At 36.2% G+C, this 18,066-nt stretch overlaps 2 protein-coding genes across 2 annotated transcripts in view; one reads left to right on the top strand and one right to left on the bottom strand.

The window, feature by feature from the left end:
- Positions 1–375: 375 nt before the first annotated feature.
- LOC125193369 (thylakoid lumenal 16.5 kDa protein, chloroplastic) lies at positions 376–1,614 on the top strand. Its single transcript, XM_048091140.1, has 4 exons — positions 376–780; positions 869–1,008; positions 1,086–1,158; positions 1,234–1,614. The coding sequence occupies exons 1-4, from the start codon at positions 489–491 to the stop codon at positions 1,341–1,343; spliced, it is 615 nt and encodes a 204-aa protein (XP_047947097.1). The 5' UTR covers positions 376–488; the 3' UTR covers positions 1,344–1,614.
- Positions 1,615–1,993: 379 nt separating this feature from the next.
- LOC125195088 (guanine nucleotide exchange factor SPIKE 1) overlaps positions 1,994–18,066 on the bottom strand; it is a 19,104-nt gene continuing 3,031 nt past the window's right edge. The window contains exons 5-25 of the mRNA XM_048093288.1: positions 17,355–17,594; positions 17,076–17,243; positions 16,815–17,006; positions 16,578–16,621; positions 15,740–15,809; positions 14,372–14,533; positions 13,898–14,005; positions 13,704–13,741; positions 10,839–10,983; positions 10,412–10,538; positions 10,097–10,290; positions 8,892–9,022; positions 6,889–6,964; positions 6,638–6,748; positions 6,251–6,433; positions 5,360–5,503; positions 5,073–5,246; positions 4,638–4,985; positions 4,223–4,555; positions 3,949–4,134; positions 1,994–3,511 (exon numbers count right to left, since the gene is read on the bottom strand). Of these exons, the coding sequence (XP_047949245.1) occupies positions 2,303–3,511; positions 3,949–4,134; positions 4,223–4,555; positions 4,638–4,985; positions 5,073–5,246; positions 5,360–5,503; positions 6,251–6,433; positions 6,638–6,748; positions 6,889–6,964; positions 8,892–9,022; positions 10,097–10,290; positions 10,412–10,538; positions 10,839–10,983; positions 13,704–13,741; positions 13,898–14,005; positions 14,372–14,533; positions 15,740–15,809; positions 16,578–16,621; positions 16,815–17,006; positions 17,076–17,243; positions 17,355–17,594 (4,383 nt within the window). The 3' untranslated portion in view covers positions 1,994–2,302. The remainder of the gene's footprint in view (positions 3,512–3,948; positions 4,135–4,222; positions 4,556–4,637; positions 4,986–5,072; positions 5,247–5,359; positions 5,504–6,250; positions 6,434–6,637; positions 6,749–6,888; positions 6,965–8,891; positions 9,023–10,096; positions 10,291–10,411; positions 10,539–10,838; positions 10,984–13,703; positions 13,742–13,897; positions 14,006–14,371; positions 14,534–15,739; positions 15,810–16,577; positions 16,622–16,814; positions 17,007–17,075; positions 17,244–17,354; positions 17,595–18,066) is intronic.

Genomic DNA, 18,066 nt, shown 5'->3' on the forward strand with positions numbered 1-18,066 from the left:
TAAATACTTTACGGTAAAAAAATATACTCCCTTTCGTCCCACAAAAGATGTCATACTTGTGGGACAACAGGAGAATTTAGGAGGTTTTATTTTGTGTGTTAGGTGGAAATAGAAAATATAATATTTATATTATTGCGAGAGAGAACTTTTTCTAAAAATGGAAACGTGACATCTTTATTGGGACAAAATAAAAAGGAAAGTGTGATAGAGGGAGGGAGTATATAATCTGAAAAAATTGTCATACTTGCTATAAGTAAGTTACTTCGTTTACATATCTAAGATATCCACTTTGTGTGTATTGAAAAGTAATTACGCCTGGTGGAAATCTAATGGAAAAACAGACATGCCTATACGACTTGGTTAGCTAGGTGGGTGTGTATTGACGGAAATAGGCTTGGAAAGTGAGGAGGAAAAGCTCGCAAAATCTTATCTTGTGCAGTTTCACAACTTCTTGTTTGCCACCAAAAACTCAAATTCATCAAGCAAAAATGGCCACATTTTTGCTCTCAAACGCCAAAGTGTTTCTACCTTGCGTTCCATCAGCATCTTCATCTTCACATTCAACAATTCAAATTGTGTGTAGATCTGAGACATGCTCCATTGTTACAAGCAGGAGAGCCATCGCTCTCTCTCTCGCCACCGCTGCCGGCTTTCTCTCCGGCGCCAATTACAAGGCCGGCGCCGCCATTTTGGAGGCGGATGAAGACGACGAGCTGATGGAGAAGGTGAAGAGAGATAGGAAGAAGAGGCTCGAGATCAACTCATCAACTCAGGAAAAAGGTTCATTCATTTTTTTTTCAATTTATTAGTAGATTTCACAAGCCTTTAATTGCATTGTTAGAATGATTGGCATACATGTTTGATGCAGCATACCTGCAAGATGTTGTGTACAAACTGAGCAAAATAGGGCAGGCTATTGAGCAGAAGGACCTTGCTGAAGCAAATTCTGTTATTGTGTCAGCCAAGGATACTGAATGGCTCCAGAAGGTTAATGCTGCCCTCAACAAGGTAGGTGTGTTTGTTTGTTAAAAACTATTACTATTGCTTTGCTTTGAATTCTCATTTTCAATTTGATTGAATGGCAGTTGAGTTCTAGTGAAGAGGAGAAGACAGAGGCTGATCTATTCCAACTGTCAATGGCCTCCTTAATCTCATCTAGTGAGTTTAACTATAATTAATTTCCACATTTGGGCTTGTATTTTAATTAGGGACATATTTTGGGATTGAATGCAGTTACTGAAAAAGATGAAGAAGGGTCCAAGATAGCATTTGTGGCATCTGCAACCGCCTTTGAGAAGTGGACCACTCTATCTGGATTGGCTGGGCAACTCAAGGGCCTTTGAACTTCAACAATTGGAGTACCATTCTTCAGTGCCTCTAATTTTATTACTTCACTTGTAAATCACTCAATTTATTTGTTACAACCTATTCTATTGTATTGGCATCCAATCCTTGCTCCTTGAGAAAAATAAATACTACCAAGGCCTTTTTGTAAAATGGAGCTTCAGACGTGCTTTGTGCTTGTGTATATGTATGTATGTGTGCAGATTCATTCATCGATGCACACTTAAACTCCAAATTAGTAGTATGATGATACCTTCACAGTTTTGTTTTTGAGACACTTTTTAAAATCATTCATTCTAACTGAGTAATGGTTACTTATACAATTACTACTACTATATTACTAGTACTTGCATATCTTTGAATATTTTACTTTTATGCAGAATCTTAATCAACGAATTAAACTCTTCTGTTCGTCAATTTGTCAAGTGTGATATGTTAAGTCATATTCTATTCTATTTTTATTTTCGAGGAGAATCACATTCTTATTGTATGACTTTACATACATCACAATCTTCACCCAATATACCATAGGACAAAAGATGCTAATTTGACAACAGGATAATGTAGCCTTTCAATATAGTTTCATTTCCAAGACAAAAAATTTCAATGATGAAACAAACTGAACAGAGTTTATTTTTTCAAATACAAGTAATCGAACCAGAAATCAATTGATTTCACATCCATCCAAACTTTCTCCACCACCAAAACACAAAAATATTTACTTGTCAATTTAAGTGAATGTCAAAAATAGAGGTTGCACAGTCCATCCTATGACTATCTCTATCAATACAAAGGACCGCAGCAGCATATAATACAATACAAAAAGCAATACACTCGAGAACTTGTAACAAGCATGCTAGAAACTTAGATAAAACTAGCTGAATATTTGATCAAACACCTACAAAAGGAATAATTTTTACACTGAAGCACTCACTGTGGAAGACGAAGTTGAAGCTTGTTAGAGTTCTGAAAGAATGGCTGGAATGTAGTGGGACAATTCTGCAGTAAGCGACTGAAATCCATTGACAAGCTGTGTGTGAAACTCTTCGTCTTCGTCCCCGATCAACCGAAAGTGGACACGGATAGCGCGTTTGCAAACGGCCATGAATTCTAGGAGTGCGGCAATGAGTTGCTGCAGCTCCTGGGAGCGCAGTCTGGTAGCAGGTTCACCTGAAAGGAATGCCGTGCAAACACTCAGAACTCCGCTGTTCACTTGGACGGCGACGGATCCCTGAAGTATCCTCTGTAGACTCTGTAGTTGATCGCCTTCTGAGCTGCGAGGTTCCTCGAGCTCGTTTCTTAGTGCTGCTGTTCTCGTTTCAATCATCCCAATCGCATTCTCCACGGGAGAGAACTCTAGCGATTCTGATTTTATCACCTGCAGACGGTTTACTAGGGCCGGGAATGAACCGTCGGTGTGTACCACTGTACGCCGTTTCCACTGATCTTCCAACCCACCTTGAGTCTTTCCATTTTTGGTGAAAGGAGTATCAAATAAAAACCTATCAAAGACACGCGCACGCACAGAAAGTGGGAATGTTCTCTCCCTTCGGCTTCCCAAATCCTCATCTTCCATAACTGGATCGACAGCTGTTATCTGCAGGTAGCAAACTTCTGCCTGTAGTTCATCAGCTTTGACCTGTCTAGAGTCTGGTATTATGTGCAATGTTGTACCATCCATTCTCGACTCATAAATGTGACTGAGTTTCTCCATTATATCACCCAACCTCACGTCTCGAGCTTCTCTATATACATACTCTTTCCTGTCAAGCTTCCCAAATTTTTCACCATAGAACCCTACCCTATAATATGTTGCATCTGCAAAAGGTATGGGGCTCGATTCCTGCTCAAGAATTGACTCGTATATGTTTGTCAGCATCGTGTGGCACTTGGCTAATTGGCCGTATGCCCTCCTGCTTTTGTACACTGGAATAACTAGTTCTAGGATGCTGGCGCAGAAGTGGTGGAGTTCAGCTTGGGAGAAGAGCTTATTTGCAAGTTGCAGGTACTTAACAGCTGACTCAACTGTAAGTTTTGAAGCGCCATATCCTTCTACCTCGGCTGCTGAAGCCTCACAAGTTATCTCACCACTTACCATGGGGCATATCTTGCGCAATGCAGAGACATGATCCGAGCTCCATACTCCATCATTTCTATATACGAGGGCCTAAACATAAAATCGTTTATGTCACACAGGAACCAGATTCATATATTTCATACAAGTGGTTATAATATTTGAGCGATAATTCAAACTAGCTCTGTAAAAAGGGGTGACTCATCCCCTTAAAGTCCTTATAACAGGGGAGGATTATGCAAACATATATAGAGAGGCTCAATCATTGTCAACTCAATATGAGACAAGAAACATGGGCCGGAATGATCATCGGTCTCACACGTAAAACAAAAAAACCCATCATCAACTTGGCTTACTCTGATACCATGTAAAAATGGGTCACTCACCCCCTTAAAAGACCACACAACCAACAAATTTTTAGATTCAACCCGTAGAACAAATATGAATGTAAGATCTTCCCTGTGTCATCAGGCATAGCAAAATAACACTTAACGGCAGGAACCAAGAAATGTAAAAAAGCAGAATCTTACCAGCATCACTACTCCAGCAACAGCGACAGCACACTGTGCTGCTTCAGCCCAAGACTGCATCTCCTGGTGGGCATCACACAGGTGCAACAACCACATGATATGAAGATCTGGAACTGGAGCAAATGCCATAGCAAGTTTGTAGAAACTCTCTGCAGCAGCATATCTATCAACTGTCATAACAGATGCCTAGAAGAAAACTAAATCAGTATATAAGTTTTCTTAAAAAAGAGGTTGCACAAGTTTGAGATCAGTAAACAGAGTGGATAAGCTCTACCAGTAGCGCGTGTTCCAGGCTAGCATCAAGAGCCAGAAGTAGACTATCAGATAGTACTTTAACTTCCGACCAGGACCAATGATTATCAGACAATTGTTCACTGCTGGAAACAAGAGCTGTTTCTGGAAGACCACACTCTTTGAGTACAGAGAAGCTCTTAGATTCATCTGCCATCTCCTCCAAAGATTTCCGAAGACGGTGCGCTTCGCCACTTTCTTCTAGAGTCCCATCAGTTTTCATATGTGTAACTTGGACTTCAGACATCAATTCAGACATTGTAATGGTGAGCACGACACGCAATCTTGCCGTCTGCGTGAAGTAGGAGAAAGAGCTCTACAAAACAATTACACCTAACTTTTGAGCAAGAAATAAGAAAAAAGATATGAAGACTAAGCAAGTAATAATATATACCTACCCGAACAAGTATCTGGAGCCCAATAACAGCTCTTTTCCTAATATTCTCATTGCGAAAAACTCCAAGCCGGAGAAGATGGAAGGCAATTTGCTTTAGAAAACGATCATTTTCCCTCGACATTAATGTTGCTCCATGACGTTCAAAGACATTATTGAAAACTGGAAACATAGCTTTCCAGAAAGCCAGAGGTTGATTATGAGAAAATACTATCATAAATATAGATGTAATACAATCAAGTTTTCCATAGTCAGTAGCAATGGCACGGGATGCTACTGCCCCAGAGAACTTCTCAATTATTTCCAGAACTTGAAGACTGACAGCAGCGCTAAGGTTTTCTTCCCAAAGTTCCTGAACAACACAGATGCATCGGATATCGGATATTATAATAATATCGAACAATACGAAGGGTATTACTATCTGCATCAAACATCGTACCAATTTTTGCCTCAATATTGGGTGCAAAGATTCTCTTAATGCTTGAGTTGAAGCTCCAATTCTAGAAGATTGGGCCTGAGCCAGAGCTTCCCTTAAGGAATATGGCTGACTAGGAGAGCTAAGCTGAGAGTTGACTCTTTGCCACAAATATCCATTTTCAGGTGTTCCCTGGGGCTGTATCAATCACACTTTTACATTTAGCAAACCTAAAAGAAGTGACATATAATATTGAACTGTGAAAAGACACACATTTAGAAAAACATGACAAAATCAGATGATATGCATACTCCAACTTCTTGGCGTGCAGCTTCCAAAAGATACTGATTAATTGCAGGAGAAAGTCTCTCAGAATACTTTGATGAGAAGGGCTTATCTCCAAGTGGACTGCGAGAACTACTACCCATGAGCAAGGTATCATCAGGCTTGCTTTGCTGCCCATTATATAATCAACAACATGATAGTTAAGATCTATATTCCAGGAGGAGAATCACAGACATGCAAAATACCAAAACATCCGTTAACTGAAGGTGTGGTTTAATATCTGGACATTCCATAAATGTATATTAAAACTTGGCATAGATATTGACCATATTTTTCCCAATTGATATATTTAATATATCAGAAATCCAAACACAACGATATATATACCCCATGAACCGAGAAGTCCAAGCAAACAACAGAGACATCCTTCACTGCTAATATGATAAATAAATTGGATCTTTCACATTTATCTTCCCCTATTAGTGCTAAGCATATATCAGACGGTCGCTATTGTAGGCTTTTCCTCGGGTAGTATTGGTAGAGGGAATACGAGGCCTGATTAGGGACTAGATTAGACAGTCAAATCATAACAGATTTTCTTGTCCCTTTAACCCATCAGTTTCCCTGCATATCAAGATCCAGAAATGTAAAAGAAAAATGAATACATGGCGTTATACTCCCTCTGTCCCATGTTACTTGCACTGTTGCTTTTCGGCTCGTCACAAACTCCTTACACTATTTACAGTTTAAGTTAGAATTAATGCATTTAATTAATATGCTAGTTTAAGTTAAGAGGTCCTTTATTAAGTGATGTCTCATTACACTTAAAATTCTAATTTTATTACACGAAAAAATCAATCGCAAATTTACGGCCTAAAATGAAAAGTGCGAGTAACAAGGGACGGAGGGAGTATTACCTCAAAATGAATTAGACATTCCTCCAAAAGTTTGAAGAATAATCTGGTACGGGCAATGCTTTGTTGCCAAGCTTTAATAAGAGAGGCATCATCCAAATTGCGTATGATTTGCAATATAGCAATCAAGACCTCACGCTTTTCACTTGAACCCATATTGTAGAACACGGGCATTTCATCTAGTATCTACAAGAATGCAACAAAAACTGAGTAACTGACTAACAAACAGATAGCCAGTGCAGCAGATTTACAGTCAAATAACTCATGATGACAAAACCATTTCTCAAATATCCAACTCTGAGAACTAAATATTTTTACTGAAGAGACTAACAATACAAACATAATAGCAACTCTCATACTGAACACAGATGAAAGGGATGTGTTATACACCTGGCTTACAAGGGGGAAGTACAGCTGAGCTATATAAAGTTTATCTTCCATCTTTTGGTAGCGCAAATCAAACTCGTGCTTGCAGAGTAGTTCCACCAAAATTCTTGCAGCCTATCAGTGAAGATGTCATAAGGAATATAAAATTGCTCAAAGAGGTGACAAAAGAAATCAATCAATGATTATCAAGGTGAAAAATACATATGGAATACTAATCTTCTATGTGTCTAGCTATTGCATCATACTGCACTCACCTTAGCCCGCATGGATAAATCTTCATGGTCCCATGTAAGAAAGATCTCTTGTACAAGAATAGATGAAATGTAATTTCTGTTATTAAAAAACCACCATGTCGGACACGTCAAAAAATCAGAAGAAAAGAAAAATATGTGTAAACACAAGTCAGTATTTTGTCAAATACACACATAGGGATAAGAGACAAAATTTTACTAATAAGATAAGACCACCTTACAATACGTTCTACCAATCACAAAAAATAACTGCATTTTATAGCATCAAAGCTCCAGTCTTCAATAATGTGGCTCAAGAAATATACTCCCTCCGTCCCAAGATAAGTGACTTGTATTCCTTTTTGGGGTGTCCCACTATAAGTGACCTATTTCCATTTTTAGCAAAAAGTCATCTCTCTTACTTTATTTTCCACCTACTTTATTCTCTCTTCTCTCCTCTACTTTTCCCTCTCTCATACTTTACTCTCTCCACTTTAACTTATTTAAATACCATTCCTTAAATCCCGTGCCCAAAAGAAGTAGGTCACTTATCTTGGGACGGAGGGAGTATCATTTTCCCCTAATCATGAAAATCCAAAAGACTAATTTGAAAAAGGAAATAGCATCATATTCCTAATAATAAAAAAAGAACTGTCTAGAGTTACAAATTAAGAATGAAAAGTTGAATAAAAGATTTATATCTAATAGATCAAGGGAAACGATATCTGGGCACTCAACTTGAACTCCAAAACTATATTTATGCTTTTGCACTAAAAGAAATTCCCAGTGTCCCATTATTATTTTTCTCATTACTTGCTAGTTGCTTCTTCTGTACACATTGTGCCTTATTGATCCTTCTAAATTTTTTAAATTAACTTTAAAATAGCACTCCTAATAACTTTGGCAACTTAGGTGCAATTTGAGTCAACCTATCTAAGTTGGTCAACTCAAAGAGCAATTTGTCATCTTGCCATCTTGCTTGCCAACTAAAAACTAATAAGTGCCAGAGAGAGAAGAGACGCATTGGCGATTTTGATTTACTCAACACCAAAAATTGTGAACTGAATAGAATGGCATATTAACTAGTTCAACTGAAACCAAAAGTTGATTTTTGATTTACTCAGCACGAATAATTGTGAACAATCAGCCAATGTATGTCTGGTCAGCAACCTCATAAATTATGTATACTTACATAGTATGAAATTTTCCAAAAATATTTTGGTTACCCAAGGTATCCCTCCTGCCAACAGTCACAGTCAGAAGCTTAATCCCTCATCCCAACGGTCAATCAACGCACTAAGCGGTACTATTCATTTACTTAAAGCATATATGTATGTTGTTTGATTTAACCAGGTCAGCCTATCAACTAATTATCCTTTTGTAAGTAATAAACAAACCATAAAATTATTTAAGTTTGAGTAATATACTAATATAGTCAACTCTCATTTGCATGGTTAGCAATCCAGGTAAACACAAGTGGCTGAAATTCTGACCAGTAGCATAAACAATTTGATCACTTGCATCTAATCATGAGAATGTTGAATTAAAGAGCAACATCTCCAACCATATCCAGCCATTATTATAAGGCCAAATTGCCATAAAACCATGAATTTTAGTCAGATTTTGGTATGTCATGCAACTTTAAAAATCAGCTAGAAACCATGAAATTAAAAAAAAAAAAAATTCACAACTATCCCACGAAGAAAACTTTGGGCGAAATTGTATTTGATATGGCAGCCAGGTATAATCATATGTGGACACCGCGGCAATGAGTTAAATGATGTCGTTCTATTCATAAAGAAAACAACGTCATTTAGTTGAAATGCATCAACAATGTATTACACGTAGGCAACCAAATTATTTTGACGTGGGATAATTCCAAACAAATCAAAACTACATGGTTTTTCCGGCTGATTTTTGAAGTTGCGGGCAAGACCAAAATTTGATCACTATTCATAATGTGTGACAGAATAATAGTAACAATCAAGCGCTCAAAGAAGCTATAAAGGAAAGCACTGTAAGGTTACCTGTCAGAAGGATCTCTCCCTGGCATTTCCACAAAAAGATCGTGGTCACATAAAATCTGCAGAAATGTAAGCTTGCAATCATGCAGCACCGGTTGACACACTCCACAGAACTTATCAAGATATAGAGACACCTACGAAACAACATTTACAGATAAAGTGATAGTGATCAGTGAAGCCTAAACATGAACACATTAACCAACCCAAGGTCAAAAGATTCCAGTGATATAACCTACAGTATATGTAGAGTCCTAAAGATTTTACTCTTGAGTAAACAATGAATCAATATCACTTCGGTAAACTATGGTAACATCATCATCATCATTTCCCTCTGTTGAGGGTATTTAGGGTTAACAACTTAACAATAAGCAACAAGCGTGTGATTCCGGGAAAATGTGTGCCAATGTTTAAACAAAATGCAATTTTTACATTTAGTTGTAGTTGTTACAATTCTCAAGATAGACAAATAGTTTTTCTTTTTTTTGTTTAAAAGCAGGAAACTGTATTAGTAAAGGGAGTCGTTACAAAGGGACAAGAAAATATCATCCTAAACAAAGTATGACTCCAGTCTCTGACTCTCTGGCTACATCTGAAACTGAAACGGGAGTGAATTATGTTTTCGTTATTCACAGTTTCTCTAGACATGGTAATACTAAATACATAAATCTTCAAAAAGTATTTTCACGATGACTAAAAGATAGCACCTTAGAAGATCTTACAAAGAAACTTTAGCTGCAATGTTACAAAAGATGCTGCTTATTGGAAGCTAAGAATGGCTCAAAAAGAATTTCACCCAACCAATATTTTCCAAAAGATCCAATAAAGAGTCATATGGTTAAGATCAAGGCATGTGAATATGAGGTTAAGATCAAGGCATGTGAATATGAGGTTAAGATCAAGGCATGTGAATATGAGGAGGTTTAAGTATTAACTATTAACCATCAGCTATTTCTTCTAATTTCATATGCCCTCTTTAGTTGCATTCTGTTTAACAAATTAGGGAAACCATATTTTATCCATAATGAAATGAACATCGATAATAAATTTGTGATAACATAGTTGTTGCATTTCATGTTATTAACAGGTCCCTTGTAACATGATTTTGAAGTATTTTAACTTGAATAGAGTATGTAGAGAACACATACAACCCAGTTATGCATGGGGTACAAAGTATTCCTCCAGGAATTTTGCGGAAGGAGTAAGCTTACCAGTTCAAAAACTTGTCGAGGCTCTATGGTAGATAGAAGATCGTAACAAAAGAAAGACAAACCACTGTTTAGATATTTAGCCAAACCAAGACCTTTTTTGCACCGCTCATGAACTTCTGTTAATAGGCAGTCGTACAATTGCATGATACATCTAAATACACCTTCTTTCAACTGCATCGGGGGAACATCTTCTCCTACCAAAAAATAATAAATAAATAATCCACATGGTAATTGCTGTAAAGACTACCATTTTGGACCGTAGGTTATTTCTCATTCAGACCAGTGATAAAATACAAGGCTTTTGAAACAATTTACCTGAAGGGAGATTGTGATAGAACAATCGAGTTTGCTCCAATGCCATAGATTTGACAATGAGTTCAAGAAAAAACCAAGCCATGGCCAATACATCATCATAAACAGGCCCAACACGGTAACCTTTAGCCTAAATTTGAAAGTAATGAAGTAACAAGAATCAGTCTCATCTCAAAGATGAAGATTTGGTGAACTCATAAGCATTTTATCAGAACCTCAAAATTCTTCTTTATCTTTCTGGAGAAAGAGGGCATAAATTAATTAATTTTCTTTATCTTTCTTGAAACAAAGAGACAATCATTTGAATTTGAAATAAGAACTCATTTGGAATACTTCTGTAAATTGGTCTATCCATATATAAGATAAGCTGGTTATTTCTGAGACATCATTCAGAAGGAAAATATCAAAAGAGTCTCAGAATCAATATTACCTTGCTACGGGCTAGACTTCCCCATACTGTAGCTAAACCAGGGTAAACTGGTGGTTGGCGACCCCCAAAATCATCAAAAGCAAAGTCAACATAGTTAACGAGAAAAATATTTCTTTCACCATCATCAACTGACTCTTGCTGCACCCTGTGGAACACGAACGCAGCGCGACATTAAGGGGTTGCTTACTCTGCAGTCTGCATCTGATAGCTACCTAAAACTGAACGAACTTGAATAAAATGAAGGGTGGGGGATGATACCAAAAATCACTGACAGAATCACAAAATACCAATTTTTTTTAGTACAATATGGTACCTTAATGAAAAAATTTGGTGCGTAATGGTATGTAGTTTCCGACCAGTGTGTACGGAATACCAAGGTATATACCAAAAAGTGTATGCACCATGGTATCGGTATACATGTACATAAAAAGTTTATTCGTAATACATATAATTATGATAAATTACGAACAAATAACTTTTAGTTATATTTAAAAATAATCACAATTATAAAATAAGTTAAATCTATGTTGTACAAATTTACAAATATTAAACCTGCATAATCATCGTATATCGTAAATTTTTGAATAAATCCTTTGTTGCATTATCTAACTTCCAATATTTATAAATTTTTTATATCAAATATTTATACTTAGAAGTTAGAACAGTATAGATTCAGTCTTACCATAAAATTTCTGCGCAAAATAATATACTCTACCAAAATTTTGGTTTACCAATCTATAGAATGCCAAAATTTTCAGTAAGTACTGTATGCAAAATCTCAATTGTTATAGAATATGATTATCCCACATCGGTTGTGTGACATGGCCTAGCTTAGTCTCTTGTACTATATGTATAATATATGTGGCCTATGTTGAGTAATAAAATACATCTACTACTCTTCTCTACTATGTCTATATGCTTCTCCACATGTTTATATTTTATTGTTCTACATGGTCTCAGAGCGGATATGAATGTGTCTCTAAAAAAATTAGGGTTTTTAAAAAAAACAAAATTAGGATTGATATAGATGTTCTAGCTTTAGGGGGAATGTTACAGAATATGAGTATCCCACATTGGTTGCGTGACTTAGTCTGGCTTAGTCTCTTGTACTATATATATATGTGGCTTATGTTGAGTAATAAAATACATCTACTACTATTCTCTACTATGTCTATATACTTCTCAACATATATCTTATATTATTGTTCTACATGGGTACCATGATAGAAATCTATGAGTTTCATTCTAAAATCAATTGGTAATTAGAGGAGTGGCCCATGGGACTTATATATGGTTTCAGATTTTTCTTGACACTGATATGGGATAGTTATATGTTAATTTTTTTGTTTCAATTGCCAACACCCTCTCTCAAACCCTTCAAGGTGAACCTTGGAGGGGCTGGACTTTTTCCGATGAGTTGGACCATGGCACAGACAAACTGCGTCGGGGTAGTCATTTTTTCTTTTCAGTTTCAGTCCAGATATACTGCTTGGTCCGTTAAATTTGGCCCAAAGTCGGCGACCCGCTCTGATACCATGAAGAACAATAAAATATAGATATAAGTGGAGAAGTATATAGACATAGTAGAGAAGAGTAGTCGATGTATTTTATTACTCAACATAGGCCACAAATATATAGTACAAGAGACTAAACTATACTATGTCACACAACCCTAAGGCCTAAACTATAAACTATGTCACACAACCGACGTAGGAAACTCATATTCTATAACATCAACCAAGGGCTTATGTATGGTATTTGTCGGGCATCGTGATTTCAGTGCGATGTCTAGTACACACCCACATCTAGATTGGAGAACGCAAGAAAACCTCATGCTCGAACTTTGATATCATTAAAATTAAAAATCCTAACCTACACTCTACTTCAAATTTTACTGTTCAACCATGCAAAAGAATGGACAACTAACAAATCAAGATAGAAAAGTTGTTTCGGAGCCTAAATTATAACATAGATTGAGATGTTAAATTATGTTTATATCCCTCTCTCACCACCCACTACTATTTCCCCCGCCCCATCCCCATCCCCATCCCTATCCTTCCTTCTCTAATCTCCACCGCTTCTACCCGTCTTCTGTTACCCGCCACACATGTCCTCACCTCTCCTCATCATCACACTTCTCCGCTCAACCTCCGCCACCACAGACAACCAAACGTCGCGGACAACATACCCAACCCCAAAATGTAACTCCTCACATAAACCAACGTTTGAATTCCACCACCGCCGATTCCATCATCATCAATTTCCACATACCCACAACTCTACAAACTCAAACTAACTTACTTCCAGAAGACCCAAACCACCGTGTCATGCAAACGGTGCTCTCCAAGCTTGCTCGTCACAGGAGAAACTTTGTACAAGGGCAGCAAGTATGAAAAATCTTTCTAGTATTTCCAAAAAAAAAAAAGAAATTTAACGAAATTCTCATTCTCCCTCTTTGCAATTTCTGGCCATCGTCCTTTTCTCTCTCTCCCCTCTCTCTCTCTCTACTATTGCATCAAGATAAACTAATTGCAGCCCTTGGCCAAGATTACTACATTGAAGAGGGACAATGGAGTAAGCACTGTCTATGGTTTAGTAATAGGTTGAGTAGTTGATCTTCGCTCCCGAAAAGCTAGTTTAGCTCACTTATTAATCTCATGGGCCAAACTAGTCTGGCCTAGTAAAATTACTGTTTCTTTCCATCTCACACTACTTATTTCAAGCATTAACCACAATAACTAAAAGTTGAAATTAGAAGAAAATGAGCTATGCAAGACCATATCTATTTGCCAATCAGTTAAATGTAGACTAGTCAAAAAGACACCTAAGTTTTAATCCAACTTTGAATATATGAGTAAGCTATACCTTGTCAATATATTAACCATAGCTCTGAAAGCAGCAACCTGAATGTTGAAATATAATCAGCATATGATATTATGCTTCGAAATTTCAATTCATGCAATATGAGACACATGAATAAAACAACTATAGCAGTATTAGTTTAGTAGACACAATGCAACAGGTTAGAAAAGAACTAGTCCCTGTTCTAAGTAATTTACCTGCAAAGTCTCTCCACCATTCCCAATGAGGTGGAGAAGCATGTTTAAGATGGGCTGAAGAAACTGAAGTAAAGCCGTGGAATCAACATTCTTCAAACTGTTGATTGCCTACAAAGAAAAATTCAAGTCCTCCAGTAGTTAGACCATAGCAGATCAAGCATATCAATGTATAAGTATTCATATAGATTGAATCATGCAAAAAGAGAAAAGAAAATGAATGTGAAGATGTTATTTCTCATCATTTTTGGCATTAAATCAGCAATCCCGCCTAGTAAATAAAGAATATTACAAAGTATTCACTAGTTGGCAGATCTCTATGTTTTTTGTGACTCTAGAAATTTGCCGTGGAATTAACATCAACCACTAAACTGGCAAAGGTATATAAGAATAAAAGAATCTCAATGTTTTAGCTGAATGTATGTTCTTTTCTATTCCTGAAGATGAAAAGTTGGTAAAAAGAATATAAAAATTAACCTCAAGAAGCTCAGATCCCCAAGGTGGACTTGTTCGAAGAATGTGCCGATCATACTCAAGAAAAAAATCTCTAATCCGTTCACTTATTGGGTACAATGATGAACATAAACGTAGACGGAGCCTAAATACGTTTTTACCATCCTCCAAATAATCCGCCCTTTCCTACAAAACAAATTGAGATAGAGTATGAAACGAGTGTACAGTGCAATTTATAGAAGAAAAACAGAAGGCGCAATAACATATCAACTTTTTTTTAATTATTGACTAATGTAATGTTTGTAAGTATTCAATTACACAATCATTGTTTCATGTTTAAAGCTATCACTGAAAGTTCTCCACTTTGGCTTCTCGCAATTTCAGTGTTACAAATATTGGCTGTGATACAGTGTTTGGAGCATTTCATTCCAAGTTTAACCGAACTCTTAGTTTAGTGAATTTAATCTCAAGTTGTTTTGAGTCAATTTAGTCTTGAGTTATTGTTACTATTATTATCCTTATTTATTAAGTTAATTTTGTCATTATGGTTTTATCATTATTATGGTTTATGATTTTTGAAGAAACTCATTTTTTTAGCAGGAAATTACATGTAAGCCTTCTTTTGTGTGGTGTTTATTCAGTTTCCGCTGATTCTGTTAATAGTGTGTGCCTCCACCCTGGAACAAACTTTTAATTCCTAAACCTTAGTTCACACTGCTCAGGAGTTGTTATAGAATCAGTTTTCCACACCGGTTATGTGTCCTAGTCAGGCTTAGTCTCTTGTAATATACATATGTGCTTTGTGAAGTAAAGAATATACCTACTACTTTTCTATAATATGTCTTTATACTTTTCCACATGTATCTATTATTTATTGTTCTACAAGTCAATCATGTGAACTAATAGTTGATGTTGACAATGTTGCAATCAATTTTTCTAGTAGAAAGGAAGAGCTAGTATTGGACAGGTGAGAATGAAGTGGAAAGGATTTCTGAGTATCTGATTTTCCAATATTATCTTCTTTTTTCCTTCATAAGTATGCATTTGTTGACAATATTTCATAGGCAAGACATAAGGAAAGCAAAAACCACTCGACTTGCCTTAGCTTCTCATACTTAATATCATAAATTATCGAAATATACTGGATAGTGTGTCAAGTCATTAAGACGAGATCAACAATGAATTGTTAAAAATCACAATTCACAACCAAATGTACTAAATTAGCAACTGACATTAATTTTGACCTTGGCAGGATTAAAAAAATTACCAACCATTCACTTCAATTACTCATCATTTAGCTACTTCCAGCAATAATAATAAGTCTCGCCAAAGATAACTAGAAAATGAGAATATTCAACAATGATAATCAAATTCAAATTCGATGCATCATACCCTGCTAGTATCTTGTAGATAATGTGGAACCAATTCTTGCATAAGAGGCAATGAAATCTCAGATTTTGACCTGCAGTAGACATGGTCTATATTGTGATTCACCATTCATACACAACCATATTTGACAAATGTTGCAAAAAGTTGACAAGAATCAACAAGTTCCATACATGTGCATAACTCAGATGAATTACACAAATTCCATCAAACAAGGGATTGGATGAAAACACAGTTCCAAATTTCTAAATTACACAACGAAAGAAAAAGTTCTGTGTCTATATTTTAGGAATTTATAGCATATGATTGAGAGATATTATTGAAGCTTCCTATTTTAGAGATCTAAGAACTCCAGTACACAAGCACTAAGTTATTGGAACATTAATTCATGCATTTTTTTTTCCAAGTACTATTTCTTCTGGGGGTGTTCAGGTTTCAATGTACTTATGTAAGTATCTAATTTATACTATGATTTTATGTACACCCGGAAAATTGAAATTCTTGATCTGGAGGAACGCCCTTTTAAAGTTCAATAGAATACCAAAGTGGATGATTGATTCATTCCATACTAGACATAATCGCAGGAAATGATAAATGGACCCTTCCACTGCTGATTGATGTGGAGTGGATGATCTAATCCAGTACATCTCACTGCATATCCATATGGTTTTGCAGACTGAATAATGTTTGTTTCAGGTTGCTTAGTTAGTTAGTACTCACTACATTCAAGTCTATCATAAGCTATAAATAGAAAATAAAGTAGGTTTTTTTATGAAACCCAAAGATAAAGTTTGTTTTTATAACATATTCAAAAATTAGAAACAGAGAATGGCTGAGAGCATACTGTGCATAAGCGGATAAAGGGAGCGAAGCATATCCTACCACCACCTGCAGTGATGGATAAAATTGGCTTTGAATGAGAAAGCATGATAGTGGAAGTACAGTAGAAAATACAAATTCATTCAATACACTAAAGCAGACAGATCAAGATACCAAAAAGCTGGTGGTACTCAAACAGTAATGATGAATGTGAATAGGGAATACTAGACGTGGTTCCTCAATCGTATGACGGTGCACTTACAGGCTTGGGAGATTCAATTTTTGTTTGAAGGTCAACATGAAACAAAGTGAATAAAAGGTGGTGTGTTGGGGTCCATATAGCAGGCAACGAGACTTTTATTTCATCATGATAGCAAGCAACCCTAGCTCCAACAGCAACTTGAGTCTCGGCACACTTTTGAAGTGTAGAACCTGGTTCCCTTGGATGCATTGCCTGATGAATTGAAACTTCATACTCAGATCTGGTCCAACTAATTAAACTGGGAAGCAAATATAACTATACCTCTAATGGAGGTTTGCGTAGATCAGCGTCATCTTTTCTTAGTTCAACTCGAATAAACAAATTTCTTTTTCTAGTCATGCTGACACTTAAAGGGTACACATAAAGACAGTGAAAGAGTTGTAAGAAGGGCTCATTCCTTGAAGTTATCCGAAAGTCAAAAGCCTGAAACTGCAAAAGGACAAAATAATAATGAGAACACGTGAATGGCTCGACAGGACTTTGACCATATAACTCAAGCCTATATATGGCATGAAAACCCACCAACACACTGATACTTACGTCATTAGTATCACTATCTCCCAAAGATACTGATCCATTTCGATCCAGCACTGCCCCATAAGAAGAATGCACATCAAAGTCAGCATTCTTCCGTCCATCAGATATATTAGGATGACCCCCAAAATCACCATTTGTGCTTCTATTTTCAAAAGACTTCTCATCAACTTGGCCACATTGGAGTTTCTCAATCTCCAATCTTAAGATACCCTTCACTGGTTTGTGAATCTTACGCTTAGGATCCTAAGAGTAAGAGAAAATGAGACGTGAGAGAGAAAAAATAATATGAGTATATGACTCATGTCAATTATAAATATATCATTATCAGTTATATAATAACAACAACAACAACAACAACAAAAGGGAAGCATTACATTCAAGAGTGCCATTTTATTTAAATTGAAAGCACCTCCTTATCAACTGAGTTGTGATTTGTTGTGTGAAAAGTGAAACTTAGTATACATAGGGAGATATAATTGGTGCAGAATATGGGAATAGACAATTGATATTGAAGATCATAGCAATCAAAAAGTTTTTCTTTGTTTTTGCGACAGAGAATCATTAACCAATACAACTGATTTCATAAATAAGACATCAACATTATTTAAATGAATATAATCTCCTACTAAGAAATTTTTATATATTAAGAACAACTAAGAAAAAAAAACTGTTTTGGAAGATAAGAGTAAAAGTTGGAAGATAAGAGTAAAAGTTT

The sequence above is a fragment of the Salvia hispanica genome, chromosome 6, assembly GCF_023119035.1.
Source record: "Salvia hispanica cultivar TCC Black 2014 chromosome 6, UniMelb_Shisp_WGS_1.0, whole genome shotgun sequence".
NCBI classification, from domain to species: domain Eukaryota; kingdom Viridiplantae; phylum Streptophyta; class Magnoliopsida; order Lamiales; family Lamiaceae; genus Salvia; species Salvia hispanica.